The 25,443-nt window shown below is 40.4% G+C and overlaps 1 protein-coding gene across 1 annotated transcript; it reads left to right on the forward strand.

Annotated features, from left to right (window-relative positions):
* Positions 1–1,002: 1,002 nt before the first annotated feature.
* Positions 1,003–18,724, forward strand: WBP2 (WW domain binding protein 2). Its single transcript, XM_026667486.2, has 8 exons — positions 1,003–1,151; positions 3,403–3,511; positions 4,609–4,744; positions 8,966–9,058; positions 11,626–11,766; positions 12,312–12,431; positions 14,420–14,496; positions 16,581–18,724. Exons 1-8 carry the CDS (start codon positions 1,093–1,095, stop codon positions 16,632–16,634), a joined length of 789 nt encoding a protein of 262 aa, XP_026523271.1. The 5' UTR covers positions 1,003–1,092; the 3' UTR covers positions 16,635–18,724.
* The last annotated feature ends 6,719 nt before the right edge of the window (positions 18,725–25,443 follow it).

Genomic DNA, 25,443 nt, shown 5'->3' on the forward strand with positions numbered 1-25,443 from the left:
CACAGGAACATCAGAAAATTTCTCTTGCAGCTCTTACTGGCTATAGCTAGATGTGATCCTAGCATAATCAGCAGTCCCTGAGGATCAGATTGCAAGCCATTTAACATTGAAATCTTCAATTGTGCCTATGTAACAGAAATAGGTTGTTTTTATTCAATATTCTCCAGTCCAGATGGAACAGGAGTTGCAAGGTGACCTATCTTTCTAAATGTCTGGAAGTATACGTCCTAAGTTCTTGCCTTTTATTTTTGCAACATCTTATAAGAGTTGCCCATTAATACTTTTTTTGCATAAGTCCAAGAAGGACACACTCACCAAAATATGCAGGAGTAACCCAAAATGCACCAGGGATAGTTTTAAGGAAGTGAAATAAGCAGTATCAGAATCTGAAAGTGTTTTATCTAACTAGCAAAACTTTAAGAGACTAGCATTAGCATTATGTAACTTTAAACTTTATTCTGACATTACACAGTTGTGTTTACTAAAGCAGGGGTCTCCAACCTTGGCCACTTTAAGACTTGTGGACTTCAACTCCCAGAATTCCTCAGCCAGCAAAGCTCCAAAAAAGCTGGCTGAGGAATTCTGGGAGTCAAAGTCCACAAGTCTTAAAGTGGCCAAGGTTGGAGACCCCTGTACTAAAGCACCAATTATTGTGAATGGAATCTTGTGCAAGGGTCTTCAAACTTGGCAAGTTTAAGACTTGTGGACTTCAACTCCCAAAATTCCTGAGCTAACATGACTGGAGGAAGAATTGTGGGAGTTTGAAGTCCACAAGTCTTAAAGTTGTCCAGTTTGAAGACCCCTGATCTAGTGCATTTAGCCAGAAGCTCGTGATTAGAAACTTCACCCCTTCCACTTTTCTGCAAATTTTCCCGTGGTCAAAAGCCACCTTTTAAACCAACGAACTACATTTCCCATCAAGCCTTGGCATCGCCCCCCATCGCTTTATTCCTCTTCCGGTTCTGTTCGTTGCCTAGAGCTCCTCTAAGCCGGAAGTGGCTCGCAGAACTTGCGTAGAGCCGCTTTATTAACGGCTAGAGCCTCTCAGTCCAGCGGGTGTTGGGGAAAGGAGTCATCAGTTGCTTAGCGGCCATGGCGCTGAACAGGAACCATTCGGAGGGAGGCGGCGTCATTGTCAATAACAGCGAAAGGTACTGGGGGCGGCATAGGGGTCCGGTCTAAGTATACTGCGTCAGTGGCTCTTCCCCCTTTACTCCCCGGCTCCCGATTCCCGTCGCAGCTGCCCCGCCTCCGGGGGCGGGGAGAGAAAGTTCGCCATCTGTCCGCCCCGATCTCGCCTTTTCTTGCTCTTTCTAGTGTTGGGAGCCTCCCCCCTACCCCGATCCTTTCGATCATAAATAGGCTTGTCTTTAGAGTCTCATGACCTCTTTTGTTATGCTGCAGTATGATCATTTTTCTGGAAATGTCTTGGCTTTTGTGCGATTGAAGGCATAGTAAGACTAAAACAAAATTAGCTAACAATGGAAAAACAACTGAAGAATTGTGTGTAATAGAACTTCGTCCTGAGCCGTAACATGTTTTTCTAAATATCCTCAGCTCGTGTAATTTTGTAAAGTGTCTTTGTTTTTTGTTTCCAAAGACTTTCACTTATTCTATTTTATTTATTTATTTTATTTTTCTTATATGTACCCATGTATTCATAACTATGTTTTTACTTATACCTATTATCTTGGAAGCAATTGACAAACCAAATAAATAATAAATAAATAAATTCCCTCATTTCCGATGAAGATACTTTAAAACAAATAAGATTTCTTTCTGATTCCTTTTCACCTAGGGCAGGATCATATTGCTAGTAGTAAATACCAATAATATAAGATACCTTTTTCCATTGTTGGCAATATGCACCAGTCTGAGCAGTTGACAAGTCAATAGATGCAAGCCAGCTCAGGAATCAGCTTAAAACCAGAGTTTCTACACGCTGTTTTTTTTAGAGAAAGAAATTAAAGGAATACCACAAAGAACTGGGAGAATAAATAGCAAAATGAAGAAAATAAATAAAAATAAAAGTTGGAACATTGGCAATGGATGTAGGTGGCAAATTTGATTTGTAAATGTAACATTAAGGGGAACATGAATTTCAGAATGTATAACAATATACTTCAGCTTTGGAAAGCTGACAAGGATAAATATTCCAAATTACATTGTGATTTCTCTTTTATTCCAACTTGTCTTGGCTATTTCTCATATATTTATAACTTTATTCATATATTGCTGAATCAGTACAGACTTGTGGAATTTTATAAAACAACAAATACACCCATAACAGAAAAGGTGTTCCATATTTATGCAAGTAAATTGAAACAACCAATATACAAACAAAAAGATGAATTATAATTGTCATGAAAAATAAATACAACAAATCCAAACAAAATCAAATGAATTAATAGCAACAATTAATAACTCAAAATAATATAACGAAAGATGTAAATAAACTTTGACAAAGTTCCAAGAATATCCTCAGAAAGAGCAACATATATATTCCCACAATAGGAAAGAACTTATGCCGTAAGTGTCTTATAATAATTTTTTACAATGCAAAGTTAAACTATTAGAAGGCTTCTCGAGGTCATGTTAGTATGGTGAAATAGTATAATCTACCACCATGCCTGTTCTTCTCATCTGAACATGCTTTTGCCATTCCTTGTTCTTCCTTTGTCAAAAAAGTAGTTCCATTTTGGAAGGGTACATTGAATACTCGCGCATTACGAAGTTTTCTATGTATATTTCTTCACTGGAAGCAATGAAAGAGAGCATATAAAAATGAAAATATGACTTCAGTATTAAAAGATAATAAATCATCAGGCTGAGGTCTGATTTTAACACCATTAAAAACAAAGATTATAGATTAATGGTACACGAAGAGAGTTCCAGTTTTATTTCTGCAGAGCGTAGGAACATTTACTGAAAAAGGCTGATACGAACTTTTTCAGTCAATCCTGTGGAAGAGTAGAAGACTAGGAGAGCTGCAAATTTGTCTCCATTCAGGCTACACAAAATACATGAATTGAAATAACAATCCTATCCAAGTGACAGATGGAATCATTGATATTGCTGCTACAGTATTAAAACTGGGTGGAATAAATGAAGTAATTTTTTACTGAATTATGCCATTTCATATGTAGTAGCTTTGGCTATGTTAAGAATACTGCCTTTGGCATTAGTCATGCTGAGTAATGTTGGCTCATTTTGGGGGGATGATTTTCAACAAAAAGGGTTGCTGACAACCTCACTGATAATCATTGTGTGCCTGTTTGTATTTAGTGATCTACAGGTTGCATTTGTTTAACTCTTGTGCCAATGATGTTAAAGCATATATGTCTTAGATGTAAAAGAATGACTAGACAGTAAGTATCTGTTGTCTGTTTTGTTGGAGTATAGCATCTTGATGAATTACGAGCACATTGAAATGACATTCCATGACATGGAACATATGCCGGAGGCATTTAAAGGGACCAAGAAGGGCAGTGTCTTCATGACTCCGTATCGAGTAAGTCAGCAATGTGTATTTTTAACATGCACACTTGGAAAGAGAAAAACATCCTAAAACTCCTGATAGGTTTCTCTTACTATCAATACCTTCTGTATTCTGGTTTAACTATATTGATATGGGAGAACCAATATAAATGTAGCCCCTTTTGTTAAAAACTGGGCAATTGCATTTAATCTTTGTATTAAGGTGGCTGACTTTTGGAATTAGCATTTTTATGCTTGGTAAATCCAAAAACCAAATGAAAAGGAACATAAAATGAATTGAACTGTAAAATGGAAGCAGCAAAGGTGGTAGTTGTAAGGCTGGCCTTGTCCCTTCTTTTCCTTTTCTGCCCCATAATCTGAAGTTCACATCTTCTAGGCAACATGAAGCAGTGGCTGAGGCCTTACAAAAAAGATTTGGCCTTGTAATGGATAGCATGATTTTATGATGAGTTTTCATTTCCAGTGGCTAGTTTGAGTATTCTCAGTTGCCATATGAAGCAGTACTAGAATTATATAGGGAGAGCAAGCTGGAGCTAGTAAAAAGAGGTGCTAGAATGGCTGAATTGCTTCAGTAACTTGAAAGTACATGGGCAGATGGGTATTTCGAGCACTCTGGATAAGAGCCTGGGTGGTGTTTTGGTTGAATACAGTATTGCAGACAAACTCTGCTCATAACAAGAGTTCATCCTGATGGGGCTTAAGGTTGAATCAGCCTTCCATCCTTCCAAGGTCAGTAAAATAAGGACCCAGATTGTAGTGGCCAATATGCAAATAATGCTTTGATATTGTAAACTGCTCAGAGAGTGCTATAAAGCACTGTGGAGCAGCATATAAGCCTCAATGCTATTGCTATTAGATTAATACTGTATATCAGCTGAGCTACTTGAGAATTTAAAAGCTATCTAGAAATAGATTAATATTGCTGTTTCATAGTATCAATCAAATAAATTGTTGGTTTCTATTTTCCGAAGAATTTGGAAGCATTAGTTGAAATATTAGGTAGTTATAAAATATCATTTGAGATTTTATTAGTGTGTAGCAATGAAATCTAGTGTGGGGGGGGGGGTTCTGATTCTAAACATTAAAAATCTGTATTCATTTTGCTTGCAGGTTATTTTTGTATCTAAGGGAAAAGATGCAATGCAGTCTTTCATGATGCCCTTTTATTTAATGAAAGAATGTGAAATTAAGCAACCTGTGTTTGGAGCAAATTATATCAAGGGCGTAGTAAAAGCAGAGGCAGGAGGTAAGTATCCCTGTGTTTTTGGCATTTGTTCTTACAAAAATCAATTCACAAATTATTAGAATTATTCTCCTCCATCATCTTTGCAATGAACTGTGAATTCATCTAAATTTACTTGCAAAAAAATTAACAAATGAGTTGTGAGTACTGTAATTACTTTGTGCTAGTGAAATGTTTAGAATAATTAATTATACATTGTAGTAACAGATGTTGGTAACATATTCGGGGGGTGAACATAGAGAACATAGAACATAGAGGGTGAACATGCTTTGGACAAAATATATTTGGACTTCAGTAAGGCATTTGACAAAGTAGACCATAACCTATTTCTTGGTAAGATACAAAAATGTGGGATAGATAGGTGATTCGTATCTGGCTGACCAACCACATTCAGTCCTGAATGGAACTAAATCTACATCGAAGTGTGCATTGGGGAACTTCAAGTTTCTGTCTTATATCCAGTATTCTTTAACATCTTCATAAACTATTTAGATGAGGGGTTAAAAGGGGAACTCATCAGATTTGCAGGCAGCATCAAGCTAGGAAGAATGGCCAATACTTTAGAACAGGGGTCTTCAAACTTGACAGCTTTAAGACTTGTGGACTTCAACTCCTAGAATTCCTCCTCCAGTCATGTTAGCTCAGGAATTGTGGGAGTTGAAGTCCACAAGTCTTAAACTTGCCAAGTTTGAAGAACCTTGCTTTAGAAGATAGGCTCAAGATCTAGAAAGAACCTGACAGATTTGAATATTGGGCCCTATTAAAAAAATGCAGTTCACTAGTGAGAAAATTAACGTTTTATACTTTGGCAACAAAAACCAAATGCACAGGTATAGAATAGGTGGTACCTTGCTCAACAGTGGTAATTGTGAGTCAGATCTAGAAGCCCTATTGGACAAAAGCGCCAATGCAGTCCTAGGTTACATCGACAGAGGGATAGTATCAAGGTCATTTGAAATATTAGTATCGCTATACATTGCCTTGGTAAGATCACATTTGGAATAATGCATCCAGTGCTTTCCTGCCAGTGAGAGCAATTAATCAATGAAATGGCTTGCCTTCAGAAGTTGTGGGTGTTCCATCATTAGAGGATTTTAAGAAGAGGTTGGACAGCCATTTGTCTGGAATGGTATAGGACAGGGGTGTCCAACCTTGGCAACTTTAAGACTTGTGGACTTCAACTCCCAGAATTCCTCAGCCAGCAAAGCTGGCTGAGGAATTCTGGGAGTTGAAGTCCACAAGTCTTAAAGTTGCCAAGGTTGGACACCCCTGGTATAGGATCTCCTGTTTGGGCAAAGGGTTGGACTAGAAGACCTCCAATTTCCCTTTCAACTTTGTTACTCTGAATATTTTTCTTGCTACTTTACTTATAACAAAAGACCAAATAAGCATGTTTGTCTCAGTCATGATTAAACCAAATGGTCTATGCTAAAGAAGAGAATGGTCTTCCATTCTGATGAACTGATGGGAGGGATACCTCCAAGATCAGTATTGTTCCCATTCGATTCTCTGACTCTGCTCTCCTCTTGCAGACAATAATAATACTTTTGGGGAAACTCCAATGCGTACAAAATATGCATTCTTGTTTTATATTTCAAATTTTATTTGAATTTTGAATTTTTGAACATTTTTATCTTAAATCGAGACTGGATTTCCCTTGCATGACCAGTCCCGTCCCCCCACCTGCACACATACACTTCTTTGCAAACTATAGCGCTCAGCTAGAAGCATTAGGGGAAACAAATCATTATACCGAGTATGGAAACTTTTAAAAGAGTTTCAAAACTGATGAAAACATTAACCACCCTCATTGCCTACTTTCATTAAGTATGTTGAAGCAAGATGTCACAAAAATGGATCTCATCTTTTTTTATTTCTTATAGTAAAGCTAAATCAGACTGTACTTCATCTGCTTAGGTTAAATGGCTTATGACAAGCAGCATTCTGAGATCCCACAGAGGTCATTAATCTACAGTTCTATTTGATTTCAAGTTTCATATCTAATTGACGTGAAAGCTTTTAAGCAGTTTTTCCCCCTGCTGTATCTCATGAAGTTTGTCTTAGCAGAAGAATGAAATATGACAGTGTCCATTGATGCCATTTTATATTGTATTAAAAGAGCCGAGAGCCTTACTTCTGAGTGACGCTCAGTGTCAGTCTGCTTCAAATATCCAATCTACCAATCTAGCTGGGAGATAAGGGATCTTTTAAAATGTCTGGTCATACTGATATCTTTTCAGTGTTTTACTTTTAGGGTGGTATATGGGCAATGATTTGATTGGGCTGATGAGCACATTTGGAGTTTCGAAAGCATACTATTAAAAAATGGCTACAACCAATGTCTGTGGTTGTGACTACTCATATACATTTATTTACCAGGAGGTAAAATAATTCATAATATCTTGACCCCTCAGGATATTTCTTGTCACCCCAACACATTTGTACTTTTTTATAGCCAGACTTCCAAATCCAGCATTTGGCCTTAATTACTACCACTTTATATATGGAATACAAATATATTTGTTGTTAAATAAAGATAACAGCAGTGATTGAAGTTTTGCTTTTCGGTATGTTCACTTCCCATTTAGTTTCTTTTAACTGAAATGCACATCAGATGATTGGAAGCCTAGCAGATGCCAAGGATCTCCATGGGCATCACATTGCTTTCCATACATAGGGGTTGAAGTCAGCTGAGTAATTCAGAAGCATTTACATCAGGGGTCCCCAACCACTGGTCCGCAGATCGGTACCGGTCTGTGGAACAAGTCCTACTGGGCCGCTGGTTTGCTGGGCGTCGCCACCTTTTTTGATGAAAAAGTGCTTCCGGTGAGCTTTTCGGGTAGAAAGCTCACCGGAAGCACTTTTCATCAAAAAGATAAGCGGCGCTAGCGCTCGAGTGAGCTTTCTACCCGGAAAAGCTCACCGGAAGCGCATGCGCCGCCATCTTTTGATGAAAAGTGCTTCCGGTGAGGTCACCGGAAGCACTTTTTCATCAAAAAAGATGGCGCCCAGCTGATGCCGGTCACCGGGCGCGGCGCCCAGCTGATTCCGGGCCGGGCATGGCGCCAGCTGATGCCGGTACCGGGCCGCGGCATAAAAAAGGTTGGGGATCACTGATTTACATGACTCTTATGTGATGGATGATGCCTAGGTATCATGGGCTAAACACACAGCCCTCTTACTTTTCTGGAAGCTCCCAAATTTAAAGGACTACAGCCATGTTGATAATATGTTTAGTGGTCTGTTTCCAGTCCTGCAGCTCTAAATTTTTCCTATAATCCATATAATTTTTAGCCCAGATAAACTCCTAGTTCTTATTTAATTTCACTTCATATGGTTGCCATTTTTGGCTATCTGAAGAATAGTTGCGAAGATGTTTTAACAAATCAAATTTGCCCCTGGCTCGCTCAGAACAAATTTAATCTGTGTAATGTTATTCTTTGCAAATTGTTGTTGTTTTTGTTTCCTAGTTTTTGATGGCTCTTGAAAGCACAGATCTTTTTTGTTGTTTAAAATCCATCTCCCTGCAACATTATCGTCATTCCACATTGTATATATAGTACTCAATTAGACTTTCATACTTCACTCAGCTATTATGGAAAAAAAGATTTCACCCAATTCTCCCTGCCATTAAATAGTGACCAGTTTTTTATATTTGTTTTGTCGAGATAGAAACATTTATATTTGCAAATGATCAGAATAACCTACCGGTAGCTCTCAGATTTTATTATCTAAATTAAAAAATAATTATTTCTGGTTCCACAGTTTGAAAGTGTTTGTCTGCTCTTAAAAGTAGCAACAAGTAGAGAGCATGTTGGTGCAGTGGTTAAATGCTGGCCTAGAAAGCATTCTCTATTCTATTCTCACTTTAGGCATGAAAGCCAGCTGGGTGATTTTGGGCTAGTCACACTCTCTCAGCCCAATTCTCCTCACTGGATTGTTGTTATGGAGAAAATACAGGAATATTAGGTACTGGTGGATTCACCACCTTGAGCTATATATTGTATAAAAGAAAAGCAGGAGAAAATAAGAAGGAGAAAAAGAGAACATGGCTTTCCTTTTACTAAAGTTGCTTTTATACATGACTCTAAACGACTGAGGCTGAAACCGAATGGAAAGATGATACAGGAAGAGCCTTATAAGGATCTCAGGAGCCTTATAAGATATCCTGGTAGTAGACAAGCTCATTTTACTTTTTCCACCTATCTTGTCTTATTTTACTAGGTGGTTGGGAAGGATCTGCAACGTTCAAAATGACATTCTCAGCTGGAGGTGCCATTGAGTTTGGACAGCGTATGTTACAAGTAGCATCTCAAGGTATTTATAACAGAAGAAGATCTGCTAAAGGCTGATGGGAGAGAAATCTGGGTGTGCCATGATGAAGAGTTGAAAATGTCTTTCAGATTAGAATGCATACCCGGATTACTTAAAATAGTTGAGGGAAGATTAAAATAAAGCTAATTACAAAATAAGTGCTTATTTTGGTATTCCTATCTCAAGATTATTCTTTTTATCATGAGAGCCCCAGAAGATGCATTCACTTTTGGCTTAGCACTTACAACAGAAGGCTTATGAGTGCTGTCAATGCAGGTGGTCCTCACTTAATGACTATTTGAAGTTACGATGGACTTTTAAAAAGCTACTTATGACCCATTCTCAAAGTTTTGACTGTGGTATTCCCCCTCTTCCATCACGTAATTGCATTTTGTGTGGTTGGCAACTGGCTCACATTTATGATTGGTTGCAGCATCCTGCAGCCATGTGACTGTGAGATGCAGTGGTTTTTTTTTTATGTTTTCAAGCAAAAAAAACAGCCATTGGATTCATTTAGTGACCACATAGTTTGTTTAACAACTGTAATGATATAATGGTTTTATAATGACCATTATAAAAACGTTTGTAAAATCAAGTCAGGTCATGTGATGACCCACTTAACAACAACTTATAGTCAAAATCCTGGGCTCAATTATGGTTGTATGCCAAGGTCCATCTGTGTCTGTTATTCGATAAACCTGTTGTGGTTCGGCAGCAGCCTGTGCAGACGGCAACGGAATAGGATAGTGGGGAAGAACGGAGACCAGTCCGGGAGTCTGGAGAGGACTTGGACGAGGGTCCTGTGTCCAATGCAGAGATGAGGCCAGGACCATCTGGGAGTGGGGTGCTGCTTCCAGAGCCTCTGGAGTCTGGCAGCAGCAAGGCAGAGGAACCAGGGGAGCCTGTTCCCAGTGTGCATGTGCGCAGAGCTGCTAGAAGGCAAGAGCAGCTGAAACAAAAGGGACAACTCGGAGTAAGGCTGGGAGCTGATTGCCCCTCCCATAAGGTATAAAGGACAGGCAAAGGTGAAGAAATCTTTGTAGGAAGCAAAGTTGTTCGTTCTGTCCAGATTAATCCTTGAAGCTCTGTGTGGACTTTGTACTTTGCTTGGTTTTTTTATAGTTCATTCAGCACTTTTGTCGTTGGCAGCAATTCAAAGGAGAGAAAGGTGGGTGATTATCTCAAGGGACAGCTTGGGACTCAGTACAGCTGGGAATGAATATAATTCCCAGCGTTGAAATAAAATGACTTGTTTTAACTAAGCGTGTGCTTAATTGCGGTCTTGGAAGCCTTGGTCAGAACAATGGATTATCAGTTGGCAGTTCTGTTTTCAGATCTCCTTTCTGCTAAGGATAGAATTACAGCCTTTCCTCTCACCTTTCCAGTCAACCCCCCATCCTTTCTCTGGCCGTCCTGCTGCCTCTGAACTCTTTTCTAGTACCAAATTGACTTTCATGAGACAGAAAAAAGTTTCATTCCTCCAGTGTCCTATTTTCTTCTAACTAGTTCAATGCTAGGCTGAGGCGGTTCTGCTTGCTCTGTGTTTTCTGCATTTCTGCTCTGTTTTTATCTGATACATTAGAGCAAGGGTGTCAAATGGTCGGTCCACAGGCCGGATGCATCACACGCCCACCCCAGCTCTGTGAAGGGGGAAAACGTTGCGAAATATCACGTGACAGCAATGTGATGTGGAGAGTTTGACACCCGTGCATTCGAATCTTTAAACAGAAGGCCAGAACTGGGTTGCGATGCTGTTGACTTCAATTTTTTTTTTTTTTTTGCTACTGCACCAGGCATCACAAATTCTGTTGCCTACCCTGAAAAGAAAGTGATAGAACTAAAGAATATAGCATAATTTTGGGTAGTATTTGACTTACAACTACAATTGGAACCCTAAATTTGGATTGCTAGACAAGGCGGTTGCACGACCTTTCTTGCTACAATTGTTATGCAAATCACTGTCATTGTTAAGTGTCATTAAATGAATCCTGTTGTCCCCATTGACTTCGCTTGTCAGAAGCCAGCTGGGAAGGTTGCAAATGGTGATCAGATCATCTCAAGTGGGATTCAAATATTTTTTACTATTGGTTCTGTGGGCGTGGCAGGGGAAGGATACTGTAAAATCTCCAGTCAGAGGTGGTCTTTGCTGGTTCTCCGAACTACTGAAAATTTCCGCTACCGGTTCTCCACAGCTGGTCAGAACCTGCTGAATTCCACTTCTGTTCAGGATGCTGCAACTGTCATAAATACATGCCCCAGTTGCCAAGCACCCACAGAATGCTCTGATGGTCATAAGTGTGAGGATTGGTTGTAAGTCACTTGTGTCAGTGCCATTGTAACTTCAAATGGTCTCTAAATGAGTGGTTGTAAATTGAGGACCATCTGTGTAGGAGACTCACTGGCTGTAATTACTGATATTGCTAGTTGTTGATTTTAATTTGTGTTGTGATGTCAGTGAACTTCATGTGTGCCATTGTCTTGTAGGGTTCTTGTCGGGATTCTGGCTGTTGTATTCCTGAAACGCTTCCTGTCGGTTTGGTTGAATTAACTTATTCATCTTTGTTTTCTAGCTTCAAGAGGTGAAGTTCCCAATGGAGCCTATGGTTACTCCTACATGCCAAATGGGGGTTATACCTTCCCACCACTTGCTACCAACGGGATGTATCCTCCTCCTCCTCCTTCAGGATACCCTTATCCACCACCACCACCTGGTGAGTTTTGGGAGTAAAAGAAGCCAGCTTTTAATTAATGTTCCATTTAGAAATATGGTAGGGAAACCAAGTAAGGCTCACTTTTTCATTCTGATATTTACCTATTTTCAAATGTCACCCAAACTGCCAACTCCCTTGTTAAGCGTAAGCAAGGTTTGTTTTGCGCAAAAGCACTTGCTTTTAGTTATTACAAAGTTTCTACTAATAATATGGTTCATCCTTGTCCCAGTACTTCTCCATACCTTTCCATAGGTTGATGAAAGTGTTCAGATACCGTGTAATCACAAGGGAGCCAATCTGGATAAGCTGGAAGCAGTTGGCATGGTCAGAAATATATCTGAAATAGCTCTGATTGCAGCATGACCCATATAATGATATAATATGGTCAGTTTCTGAGTTCTTCTTCTTGTTCTTTTGTAAATAAATCGGACCCTTTAATGTACCTAAAAAGGTCAACTTGAGGGCAAGCATTTCAGTGATAGTGTGGTTTGTCTCAGCTAATTGTTTTTGCAGTGTTTTACACTTGTCTTTTTCTACTGTCCTAGAATTGTATCCTGGTCCACCAATGGATGGTGCTATGGGATACATGCAGCTTCCGCCTCCTCCCTATCCTGGGCCTATGGAACCACCTGCTACTGGCCCAGATCTTCCCACCACTCCAGCAGGTAAGATGTTTGCACAGAGGCCAAGATAGGAAGTTTTCTGACAACCGATAGATTGGCATAAAGCCTTTGAATCAGGGGTCACGTATGTAGCCTTTCTAACTTGTGCCTTGCCAGCACTACGACGTTATTCCCATCCAATACATTGTGAAGACACCAGATTGGGAAAGGCTGTTCTAAAGGCTTAGCAAACCAAATTAGCATTTGTTTTGTTGATAAAGCCCATTTAAAAGAAGACATATTTTGGAAAGCCATTTTGTAGAGATGTAATTTTAACTCAGATGGCTAATTTCTAAAAAAAGGTTCAGTTGAAGCTCTATTAATCTCCTTTGTAGGACCTCAGACTAAATCGATTTATGAAGGAATTACCTTTTGTTATTGTCAAGCTTTGCAAATCCAGTTCATAAAGAAAGGAAAGAGGGGTTTTGTTCACTCTGTGTATCACCAACAAAAGGCAAAACTTCCAGCAATTTTCACCATGTATAAACCCAGGAAGGGCTGAGTTTTCAGTAAAGATGGCAGGTGGTTAATTCCTACATAGACAGAATAACAGCACAAGTTTTATTTACATGACTTTTCAAATATAGTATATTTTCAATTAATTGAATACAAAATAAAAACAATAAACCACATAGTTATCAAGAAAGAATTAAGAAAAAATATACAAGAAAAAGACAAACATGCAAGGCGTATATTCCTATGTGTATATGGATACAAAGTGTGCCAAAAGCCAGGCCTCACAATTTATTATATAAATTACACTACAGGCTTGAATTGGTTCCATTTTCTCCTAAACTGTTCCTTATTCATTTAACATGTTATAATTTTATCCAACAGCACAGACATTAGGAGTTTTAAACAGATACTACAAATCAAAGAGGAAACTTTCACTGTATAATATGTATTATTAGCAAAGAACTGGAGAGATAAAAGTTTAGAGGCAAAAGTTTGGCGCTGGAGTCTGTTGAAGAGTGGCAGGACGTCAGAGGGTGTAATCTTCCTCTTGTGCACAAAAGGTAGACATCTGCTTGGAGAAGAAAGGAACCAAGAAATACTTCAGCTTTTTACCCTGACTGTGGCTTTTAGAAATTTCTAGTTTGATTTTTAGAATAATAAGGGCCACAGTTCTTGAAACATATTCCTGCAGTAGGTCTGAATACTAAGCAGGACTATATAACAAAATATAGAATGGTGCTATGTTTGCTATTGGACGTAGGTGGGAACAAGCCCTTTTTAGCCAAGCAGAATAATCCTATTATTATATGATTAAAGGACAGTAGAGTTTCTGTGCTTATCTTATACAGCATTTAGGGAAATATGAGAAGCGAATTCAATTCTGTATAATACAAGAGATGATCGGTTACTAAAGCAGTATTCCATCTCTGAAGCAAGAATTGGATAAGACGAACTGCTGCCTTGTTTTCACCTTGTCCTTTGAATAACTTTAAAGAACTTCACAGAATTTTTGAGTAGCTGATTGTGTTCCTCTAGGAAAAAAACATACAGCAGCTTTGGGCAAAAATGGCAAGAGAATTACAACGGGGATTATACATTGTATTAAATAACAGTGTGACCTGTTTGAATATGACAGTGATTTGAACATGCAGGTTCAACACTAATTTCCAGATTAATAGTTATGAATAAGACTTATATATTATATATTTTCTTGAATTAGCCACAACTGCCTAGATTCCTACACATGCTAAGCATAAACCAAAGTTTACAAGCCATGATATATAAATTCACGCACCATGTTAAGCCAAAAGAAAACAAATCATTTTATTCAGCAGCCGAGTACAATACGCACACCCAGCTCTTATGTCTAAACCCTAAGTGCTCAGGTGCTGTGTGTCTTTATTTGTTATACTGTATCTGTTTTTAATCTATTTTTATTGTAAGTCACCTAGAGTCATGTGTGTGAGATAGGCAGCTATATAAATTGATTGGTTAAACAATAATCATTAATATGTGTTGTTGGTTTTTTTTTGCAGCTGAAGCTAAGGCTGCAGAAGCTGCTGCAAGTGCATATTACAACCCAGGCAACCCTCATAATGTCTACATGCCCATGGTAACTTTCAGAAATATATTTAGAGCAAGCAGAAAAAAGTGTGTCTCTTGATTGTAGCTGAAAATTTCCATCTGTCCTTTATTTGAAAACACTTAACACACTGCTTTCTCTTTTTTGTTTTGTTTTTTCCTTCTACCTTTAACCTTTGGTGGGTTCTTGTTTTAGGGTCTTTTTGCATTTCACCATCCCAATGATATCTTCCTCTTCCCGTGAATTTTTCTAAAAATTTGCCTATGTATTCTTCACTTCTTCTTTCTGTGTTCCAACTTTGTCCACTTCCTTCTTTCTGATTTCTCAACTGCAACTTCATTGACTTTCCTCATATCTGTCCAATCTACTATCTATATTTGTTGTGGTGGACATAAATATATATTTATGGGCAGATATTTAAAGAAAGGGCTGAAAATGAGGGAGATACAGATGGTGGTTAGGTGTATATAGTTTTACATGTGGGTTGCACTATCTGAGGATATTTTATAGAAATTATTTCTACAATTTCCACATTTATATGGTTATTTTTAATAAGATTATATTGAAGAGGCTATATCAGGGGAATTTGATTTGCTTTTGAAAAAAATCCAGTGTCACAATGCTTTTGCCTTTGCTGTGCCTCTCATGGACATGAACAGCCCTTAATGCATCCTTGATTGACAGTGTTTGTGGGTATCATCTTTTGTTTCATCATGGAACTCACAGCAACTTTGAAAGGATTCCCAATATCTCTTCTATCCAGGCACTAACTTGATCTAAGATTCTTAGTTCAACAAGTTAGCTGCAGTGTATGCCTTAAGATCATATCCAAGGGCCCTTTACCATATATGTCCCTATTGTCTTAAATAATCTTCCAACTTGTAATACCGTGTTTTCCTGAAAATACGACCTATCCCAAAAGTAAGTCCTAGCTTGATTTTTACACATGTGCCCAATATAAGCCCAAGCCCCCCCCCATAACCCCTAATCACCACTCCAGGGTGCACGAGTAAAAATTAAGCTAGAGTGGGGATGGTGGGTGGAGCTGCCTTACTACTTACATTTGGACAGTTGCAGCCAGGCCTTGCACACCCTGACACCTGCCTAGCCGGCCCATTTCTTCTGCAGTTGGCAAGGCCAGCAAGGCTTTCCTGAAGGCATCTATAGCCGATAAGCTCCAGATTGATCAGGCATGATATTTTTCCGATTAAAATCGGAATTCTGATTTTTTCGAATCGCCCTGGCGGTGAGCGGAGCCCGCCGAGCGGGCGGGCGGGCGGTCGGTGTGAGCGCGCGGGAGCGCGGCGCGGTCGGGTGCAGTGGCGGGCACGCGGCGGGCGGTGCGAGGGTGGGCGGGCGCGCGGTGTTCGTGTGAGCGGCGGTCAGTCGGTCGGTGCGAGCGGCAGGCGGTGCGAGGGGCGGGCGGGCACGCGGCGGCGGGCGAGCGGCGGGCGGGCGATTTCTTGGCGCGCTGGTGGGGGGTCTCTTTGGCCGGCCCCAATTTTTTTTTCAGAGGGGAATATCATGCCTGATTGATCCGGAGCTCTGTTACTGGCTGCAGAGGCCTTCGGGAAAGTCTTGCTGGCCACAGAAAATGAAGTTAATGAAGGCCTCTGGCAGTGAAAAGGAGGCTGGGAGCAACGCGCGAAAGTGAGGTGAATCAATGGACGACATCCCCTGAAAATAAAACCTGGTGCCTTTTTTGGTGGCAAAAAATATAAGACAGGGTCTTATTTTTGGGGAAACACGGTAGCTTTGTACATCAATCTATTGCTATATATTACAAGAACACTGTTAGCACATGAACCTAATTATTAGGGAGCCTTATTCATTTATTTAACAATACCATACCAGTGCCCAATACCAGTAAGGCAAGAGTAGATGACAAGACATAAAAGGTGCCTAAAATAGATCTCATGACAAATAAAACCCAAGCTTTTTAAAATTACATTATAGTACAACAGAAACACTTCCTGTCAATTCAAGAACATGATTCATGCAGCATAAGTCTAATTTATATCTTGTTTTATATATATAAAGCATAAGAAATGCTCTGTGGTTGAAATATGTGTAATAATAAACTGAAGTTGTTATTTTTCTCTCACACATTTTAGGACCAGCCTCCTCCACCTCCTTACTTTCCTCCAGAGGACAAGAAAACCCAGTAGAGAACCATCATCACATGTTGCATCCTTTATTGCCATATGGCTAAATAATGATTAGGGATATGACAGTGATAAGAGCCACCTTGTCTCCCCTGGTACATGTATCTCTCATGGACAGAAATGACAGATATATGTGCCAATAGGAAAGTGCTTCTAACATTTTCCAGGATTGGGGAATGTACAGACACTTAATATATTGTTCTCCTCTGTATGATATAATGAAGGAGTCTTTTCCCCAATCCCACCTTTTAATTGTCCCAGAGAACATTCTTTCTGGAAGAAAGACTACTTCAGCTGAAACCTATCAACAGCTATTGAATTTGGTAGGTATTGATATTTTAGGTGCTGTCCAGCTCATTCACAGTGAAGCTTCAGAAGAAAATTATCTCTGTGAGTTTTTTGATTGGTTCTTCGTTGCATGAACCCTGCCATCCTGTGATTAAGGAAGTTCACTGCTCTTCTGAAAAAATTTGACAGCATGTATTAGACATTTGATTCTACATGGACAATGGAATTTTCTGCCATTTCTTCTACAAGATGCATGTATGGTGGTAAGAACACAAGTGCTTCACACTACGGACAGTCTTGTCTACTCTCTTTAATACCTGGGCTCTTTCAGTTTTACGGGAACAAAGTGGTGGCTGCGTAGTTTTAGCCAGGAAAAAGCATCTTTACCTCCATAGTTAACAGGGTAGTTGATTTGACCAAATGGTTGATTGTCCTAGTGTAGGTTTCCAAGGAAGAAGATAGTCATAAATAAGCTTATTTATGTGTTTAGTTTATTATTGCACAGATTTTATTCCTTTAATTTTGAGTGTATTGCAACTTGAAGGAACAGGTTTATTTTACGGTTTTCAGCCAACACACTCACTGTGTGTGGTGAACATCAGATTACCTTTCAACAATTCTTTGGTTTAACTTGATAAAAAAGAAAAAAAAGTCAAAGGCTTGTAGGGTTTTGTGTATTTCCTCTTTCCTCGAGTACAATTCTTATGAGTAAAATGCCATATTCAAATCACAATAAGGCAAAATTCTTTTCTTGAAACAAAATGTTCAGGGAGGGTAAGAGGTAGAATTTTAGGAATTTTCTATGGCAGTAGGTCTTTAGATGTGTAGCTTCCAAAGATTTTGGAAAGTTATCAGAACAGTTGAAATCCTACTTGCTGGCATCCCCTCATCTGTCTAAAACAATGAAAATCTACTCTTCATTCTTTTAACACTGAATCTGATTTAATGCTGAAATGAAATAGATATAAAACTGTTATAAAACTACCTATCCTTACTGCTCCTGATAATAAAAATACTTGAAATTGCTATTTCCAGTACTGCCAATATAAAAAAAACCCCACCCCACAAACTTGGGCCTTCTTTCAACTGTTGCTTCAGTCCAAGTTCTATGTAGTGCTTGAAGCAATATCGGTTATTTACAACTTTGGGCGCATGTCCGCACTCTCCCACTCAGCAGGAAACATAAATTGCTTCCTGATTTTTGCTCCAGGTTGTCCTGGGGCAAAACACAACATCTGGTAGCAAAAATATGGCGGAATAGGTTGGTCTTTCTGCATGCTTCTGCAATGCTTAGTTTTTGCTTCCCTGACTTAGCACAAATATTTTGCTTTTATTAAAATTTGTGAACAAGCAAAATTATGACCCATTTGCATTATTCTGAACACTTAGCTACACTTTGCTGTAGAATTGAGAGACAGCCATCTCAGTTGAGGTTGGAATTACTGCCGCATAAAAATGCAGATGCTTTTTCAGCAAAAGTCTTGCAGCGCTTTTTCCTCTAGAAACTGAAACACCATCTAACTGATAACTAGGTTTTCAGACTGACTACAACGTATTTTAGGTTTCTTTAGTACTGTATGGTTTTTGCAAATGGTTTCTAGCTGACCTATAATATACTAAAATAAAAAAGCCATGCATTTTCCCCTAGATTTGCTATTTAAATGAAAGTGATGTAACAAAATTGTTATATGAAAAATCAGTATGTATTTTGGAGAAATTTTGTTAATATGGATGTGAAATGGCTCTCTTGAATGCGAGGTTATCTTTTGATTTGCTGAGGTTGTGAAATAAAATACATGACATCACATTGCTTTGGTTCAGTGGTCAACATATTGAAAACAATGATTTATGACCTGTTTCAATCCTTACAACCGTTGCAGCATCCTGGTCACTTGATCAAAATTCAGACACTTGGCAACTGGTATGTATTTATGACAGTTGCACTGTCCTGGGATCATGTGATCACCATATGTAATCTTCCCAGCCAGCTTCTGACAAAGTCAATGGAGGAAGCCAGATTTGCTTAACAACTGCATGATTCCCTTAACAATTGCAATGATTCGTTTAGCTGGGGCAAACAAGGTAAAACGGGACAAAACTCACTTAACAACTTTCCTCCTTAGCAGCAAAAGTTTTGGGGCTCAATTGTGGTAAGTCGAGGACTACCGGTAATGTTTTACCTGTCCAGACCTGAATGAGACAGGTAGAATGGCTTGAATTGCCATCAGCCTTCTAGAGATTTAAAAGAGGCTGCCAGCTTAAAGCCCAGTCTTCCTTTTAGGCTGTGTTTTCCAACCTCAACCATTTTAAGATGTATGGATTTGGGTTCCTAGAATGTTTAGCCATGGCCATGCTGGCTAGGAGATTCTGGGAGTTTATTTTTAATCTTATATTTATCAAATTTAGATGCTGCTCCTCACAGTTTGAGGCGACTCTGAGTTGCTTATAATAAAATATATGGAAGTAAAAACAGTTATAAATATTAAAAATAGATAAAACAACCTGAAAACTATGGGCTTGGACCAGAGTTGGCTTCTCTTAGTCGAAGTACCCATATTTTAAAGTTGCTGAGGTTGGAAAATACTGGCCTTCGGTTAGCCTCTCCACAAAGGAAGGTCTAACCAAATGACTCTGTAAATGTTGCTGAATTACAGTCCTCAGTTTCCCATACTATTAGCCATGCTGGTTGGGAAGATTTGGAGGATCCCTTGTTTCTTGACAGAAGTTCCATTATATTCACAGTGAGTTTTGAATAGGCAGTATATACTTTGCTTATAAATAGGCACACGATCAACTTAATCTCCACCTGCCCTGCGACTTGTCACTTTCAGAGAAATTGTTGGTTCTTCCTGAAACATCACTGCAGGAGGAAAGATGTGTTAGTCTATGGTGGCAAAAAATGTGGAGGAGCCTGATAGCACCTTTTCTGATGAACCCATTTTATTAAAAGACAAAGGCTTTCATGAGATGCAGCTCCCTTCGGAAACCATGGAACCAACTTGGCACCTCCTAGGTACTGCTTCGATCTGTTTGGTTTGCATGGTAGATAGAATTCTTTATTGGCCAAGTGTCATTGGACACACAAGGAATTTGTCTTGGTGCAAATACTCTCAGTATACATAAAAGATACATTCGTCAAGAGTATAAGGTACAACACTTCATAACAGTCGTAGGGTACAATAAGCAATCAAATCATAACTAGGAAACAGTCAATATAAATCGTAAGGATACAAGCGACAAAGTTACAGTCATACAGTCACAAGTAGGAGGGGATGGGTGATGAGGAGTAATGAGACAATTAGTAGTAATAGTAGTGCAGACTTTTTAAATAGCGGCCATAGAGCAGGGGTGGGCAAACTACGGCCTGCGGGCCACATCCGGCCCATTGGTCTGTCCAATCCAGCCCGCCCCTGAAAAAAAATTGCTGCCATTGGTCTGTCCAATCCGGCCCGCCCCTGAAAAAAATTGCTGGGCGTGGCGTATTGCCCTGTGCCGCATGGCCCCCAAAGCTGCAAAACAGTGCGGAGCGATCTAGGGGTAGGAAAGAAAAGAAATTTGCAAAGGCCTCGGCTGGGAGTTCGAAATCACCTTCGAGTGCGACCTCTCCGAAGGTGAGTCCCCGCTGATTGCCTTTTTTTTCCCGGGTTTCCAGGCTTAAACTTTGCAAAGGCAAAGCTTGCAGGCTGGAGCGTCTTCCCGCCGAGGAGCGGGAAGGTTCCGCCCGGCGGGCGGGGAAGGCTGCTTGAGCGAGCTGCTTGGAGCCACCTAAAGCTAGGCCGCTGCTGGTGGAGCCTTGCCCTGCCTTGGTGCCCCGTTCCCGGCTCGGTGGTCCTGCTCAGGCGGCACTTTAAAGCCTGCTCCCAGCACCCGAGCAACTTCCCAGCAACTTCGGCTTCCTTTAACTCACGGGCGCTCACGCCTGGCCCGAGCGCGGCGAAGGGAAGCCTGGCGGGCGGGCAGGCAGGCTGCTTGGAGGAGCTCCCTCTGCAGGCGCGAGCGCCCGAGTTAAAGGAAGGCGAATGCTGGGAAGTTGCTCGGTTCGGCTTCAGGGCTTTACAAAGGCAAAGTTTGCAGGCGGGAGCGTCTTCCCGCCGAGGAGCAGGAAGGGTTCCGCCCGGCAGGCGGGCGGGCTGCTTGGCAAGCTGCCGTGCGGCTCGGGCCAGCGCTCCAGCCTGCAAACTTTGCCTTGCAAAGCCCTGGAAGCCCGAACCCGAGCAACTTCCCAGCAATTTCGGCTTCCTTTTAACTCGGGCACTCGCGCCTGGCCCCGAGCCACGCGGCGGAGGGGAAACCCGGAGCACCACCGGGTCACCTCCTCCAAGCAGCCCACCCGCCGGGCGGAACCCTTCCCACTCCTCGGCGGGAAGACGCTCCCGCCTGCAAACTTTGCCTGTGCAAAGTTTAAGCCTGGAAGCCCCGGAAACCCGAGCAACTTCCCAGCAACTTTTGGCTTCCTTTTAACTCGTGGGCGCTCGCGCCTGGCCCCGAGCCCACGGCGGAGGGGAAGCCCAGTGGGCGGGCGGGCTGCTTGGAGGAGGCGACCGGCGGTGCTCCGGCAGCAGCAACAGGCAGTTCCGCCCAGGCTCCGCTCAGGTGTCCGGCTGGGGCTGTCAGGAGTTACTACCGCCGGCGCAGCTCGCGCAGCTCCAGTCCGCGTTGCCTTGGGAAGGAAAAGGCAAAACCAGGAGCCGCTGAGCCTGAGCCTCCGGTGCCGCTGCTGCCATTGCAAAGCACCGCCGGCTCTTCCTTTTTGCCTTTCCCTTCCCAAGGCAACGCGGGACTGGAGCTGCACGGAGCCGCGCCGGCGGTAGCAACTCCTGACTCAGGGGGCCTCCGAGGGGAGGGGAAGGAGGAGAAAAGGGGGGAGGGTGGGGGGGTGATTCCCAAAAAATCTTGTGCTGACCCGGCCCGTCTGTCAAATTTTAAAAGTCAATGCGGCCCCCAAGTCAAAAAGTTTGCCTACCCCTGCCATAGAGTGACCTCTGCATTTGCTTCAGAGGAAGACAATGGTTCCTGCTGATAAGGCTCACAGAGAGCGCTGTGCACTGCACATAAAGCACTTACCTGAAGCCACGCATTAGCCAAATGTTTCCATAGCATGACTCTTCGATTTCATTTCCTGGTATGAGTCATGTGACATTTGCTCCAGTACACCGAAGGGTTACCTAAGCCTATGTAAGCACTAGTAAATCCAGGTTGTTCCTCCTGAGCCTGCTGACTGCCATCACCAATAACTCTTATTAGTTCTGCCATCCTGTAAGTGGGATAAACAATGGCATACACACCCAAGGAGATGAGAAGCAACAGCAATACACCCAGAAAGATAATGTCAAGATTATATAAGACAGTTACCCATAGTTAACTGATCCATAATTAACTCAGTTTTTGGGGATTCCCATAATTAAGTAATTCCATAGCTTGCATTCATGCAAGCTAGGCTGAAATGTGTTGGTGTGGTGCAACTACAGTCACTGAATTAAACTAACATCAAATGTGCTCTTATGAGACGCAAGCCAGGCAACTATGTATTATCCTAGTTAATTGTGCAAACCCAGACAATTTTTGGAATCTGGCATCCCCTGTATTCTGAAAAGCGATGGCTTTGGTAGCAATGTTTTCATTGCTGAGATCTCTTGAAAAACTTGCATGACTAAAAGCAGAGGTCCCCAAACTTGGCAACTTGAAGATTTGTGGACTTCAACTCCCAGAATTCTCCAGCTAGTATAGCTGGCTGGAGACTTCTGGGAGTTGAAGTCCACAAGTCTTCAAGTTGCCAAGTTTGGAGACCACTGAACAAATTACTTGGGGTATTTAGAACCAACTTTAGATGTTTCCACAAGTTTTATTTACACACATACAGCATGCACATGTCTCCTCCCTACTAATAATCTCAGAAGGATTTTTATTGGTGTAATGTTGCCTGTGTTCCAGCCTCATCGCATTTTGCCCAACCCTTTACAGTAAAACAAGTCAATAAAGATCTACCGCTGTCAACTTCCCCTGCTTAAGAGGGAAAGGCACTTGATGCAAAACCAAGGTGAGTTTGTCTTTTCCTTTCTTTCTATCACCATTAACAAGCTATATGATGCCTCAGACTTTAAGCAGGGAGATCGTCCCTATAAAGAGCAGGTGAGGTGAAAAGCTTGAAAGAAAGCAGAGCTTGTGTGGACAGGCTGCTTGGGTGAAACAGCTAGAGAAGGGCGGGATGCGTTTCAGTTTTACAAGCAAAGGGAAGATTACTTAACCTAGCTGGTCAGATTAAAAAAGTATGTGCCATAAGTTTCCACAAAAATGCTAGTGCTTGAGGGGGGAAAAACCCAGCATCATGCCAACCTCTCTAGAAAAATAAGTTTATATATGTTTTAGTCCTCTTCAAAGGTACCTCAAAATGTACTTTTAGAAGGAAGTTGCTTCAGCATAACAAATGGTAGAATGCTATAGACACATTGCACAACGTATTTCTTGTCAAATAACACATGGCATTAATATTTCCTTAAGAAAAATTGATTATTATGTTTTAATGGGCTTTTTTCTTTAGGAAAATGTTCCTGGACTTCCCTTTATTTCCTGTGGCTTGAATAAGGACAAAAATGTTTAACACACATTATGTGATAAAATCAGTGCACCTACAATATTGAGGCATAGTTCGCAGAGTATGCTAAGCCGTAAAGTGGCAAATTACATTTGCCTTAGTTGGTCATTTATATACATGCAGCCTATGTTTATTATTAGCTACCTAATAATTGTTTTGTGAATGTTTACAATTAGTAATTGACCTCTTTCTTGTTATCTTTCATTTCTCTTTGATATCATTGATGTGTAAAATTCACCTCCACCAAGGCTACACCTATATTACTAAAAATTAATAAGTAGCATTAGTATTATAAATACCAGGAATACTAAATTATTATATTTAATTCTAACGCAGGATAAATTTTCCTTGGTAGACTGGGGTCCATGAAAGTTTACAGATTAATCCAAATGTTGGATTCTGTGGAAATCTGTCTATAAACTTCACAGACCTGGCTTATATAACACATTAAACCTTAATGTAGTTTGTTTTCTGTTTTTGACCTTAAAGTTAGTGAAATAATCAAATTACTGGTACTTAGTCATCATCTAGAAGTCCATAATCTGAGAGTGACCGGTTACAATCAGTATTTTCCTTTTAAGTCATATAGCAGGGAGGGAAATTAGTTGACAAAATTGAATATCTTACCATGCTATATGATGCATCTTAGGTTACGGTTATAATCTTGCAGAGATACGATATATCCAGAGGTTATGGTAAGCTTGGATACCAGCTTAACTTTCTATTAAGAAGTTCTACATTTTTAGTTGGTTCATGATTAGATCAGATTTCAACAGAAGAGATTTTTATTGTGGTGTGAACAACTTCAAATTACAAGCCTCTCTCCACCATGTAACTGCTAATGGTACAGAACCTCTTTCTGGAAAAATACTGATAATCAGAGAGCTGTCCTTGCCCCCTACAGCCTCGTAAAACTATTTTTTTCCTGTGAATAATGGAGCTCCAAGCACCTTTTACAGTTACACATTCTCAATTTCATTGAGTTTTTCATGTGATCTGAGATAACTGTGAAAACATAAAACTTCTTTGGGCTTGCTGTTTTTGGATTTTGAGAATAGTAATTCTAATATAGACGTTTGCTATCCACCAAGAAAAAAACATGTATGCGTTTCTCTGCTTTTAGCAACTGCTTAATCTTTGTTCATAGCAAGGAGGTAACTGGTATAACCTGTGAATATCTACTGTTGAGCAGCTGTTAGAAGCACAAAGATCAGATCCTTCTGGATATATTAAAGTAGATGAATTTACCTGAAATTATTTACTCTGACTGGCAGTGGCTTTCCAGAGGGTGTTTTTCCCCAGAAATGGAAAGCACCAGAAATTTGGGTAAAGAGTCATCTAAATGCAGTTTAATCAAAAGTTTCACAATTAAACATATGGATTTCCCCCGGTTGTTCTTTAAATAAGGACTTCTTTAATATATTTTCAACATTTTCATCTGGAAAAATCCTGACCGAATTTTGAGTAAGAATGGAATGATTCATGTGACCCTGACTTGAACAGTAATATTTTATTTCAGCAGAGCTACCATATTTGCATTTTATATTTTGGTAAATCTTTGTTGCCATCTAGCACCCACCTAGATTTTTGCCACCAAGATATATTAGCCCTAATTTTAGATTTACCAGTCCTCAAAGCAGGACCAGACAGAAGCAAGAAAAAGACTGAAATTTTTGAAAGAAAGAAAGAAAATTGGAAATAGGCATGTTTGTTGGAATTATGGATTTGGAGCTGATCATATTGTTCTTTATTGTTGCAGACCTTTAAAAATCATTTTCATGTAGTTTTGGTCCTCCAGAGTCACTATGGAAAGATAAGTGGCCATACAAATTGAATGAATGAATACTGTGCATTCTGGATCCGTAGGCCAGTATACATTAGATTTGATTAGCAAATCTCACCGCAATTTTGGTTACTGGTTATTATCGGGTG

Source organism: Notechis scutatus, chromosome 2 (genome assembly GCF_049901735.1).
Source record: "Notechis scutatus isolate UNSWTSFEM ecotype Mainland chromosome 2, rNotScu1.2, whole genome shotgun sequence".
Classification (NCBI taxonomy): Eukaryota; Metazoa; Chordata; class Lepidosauria; order Squamata; family Elapidae; genus Notechis; species Notechis scutatus.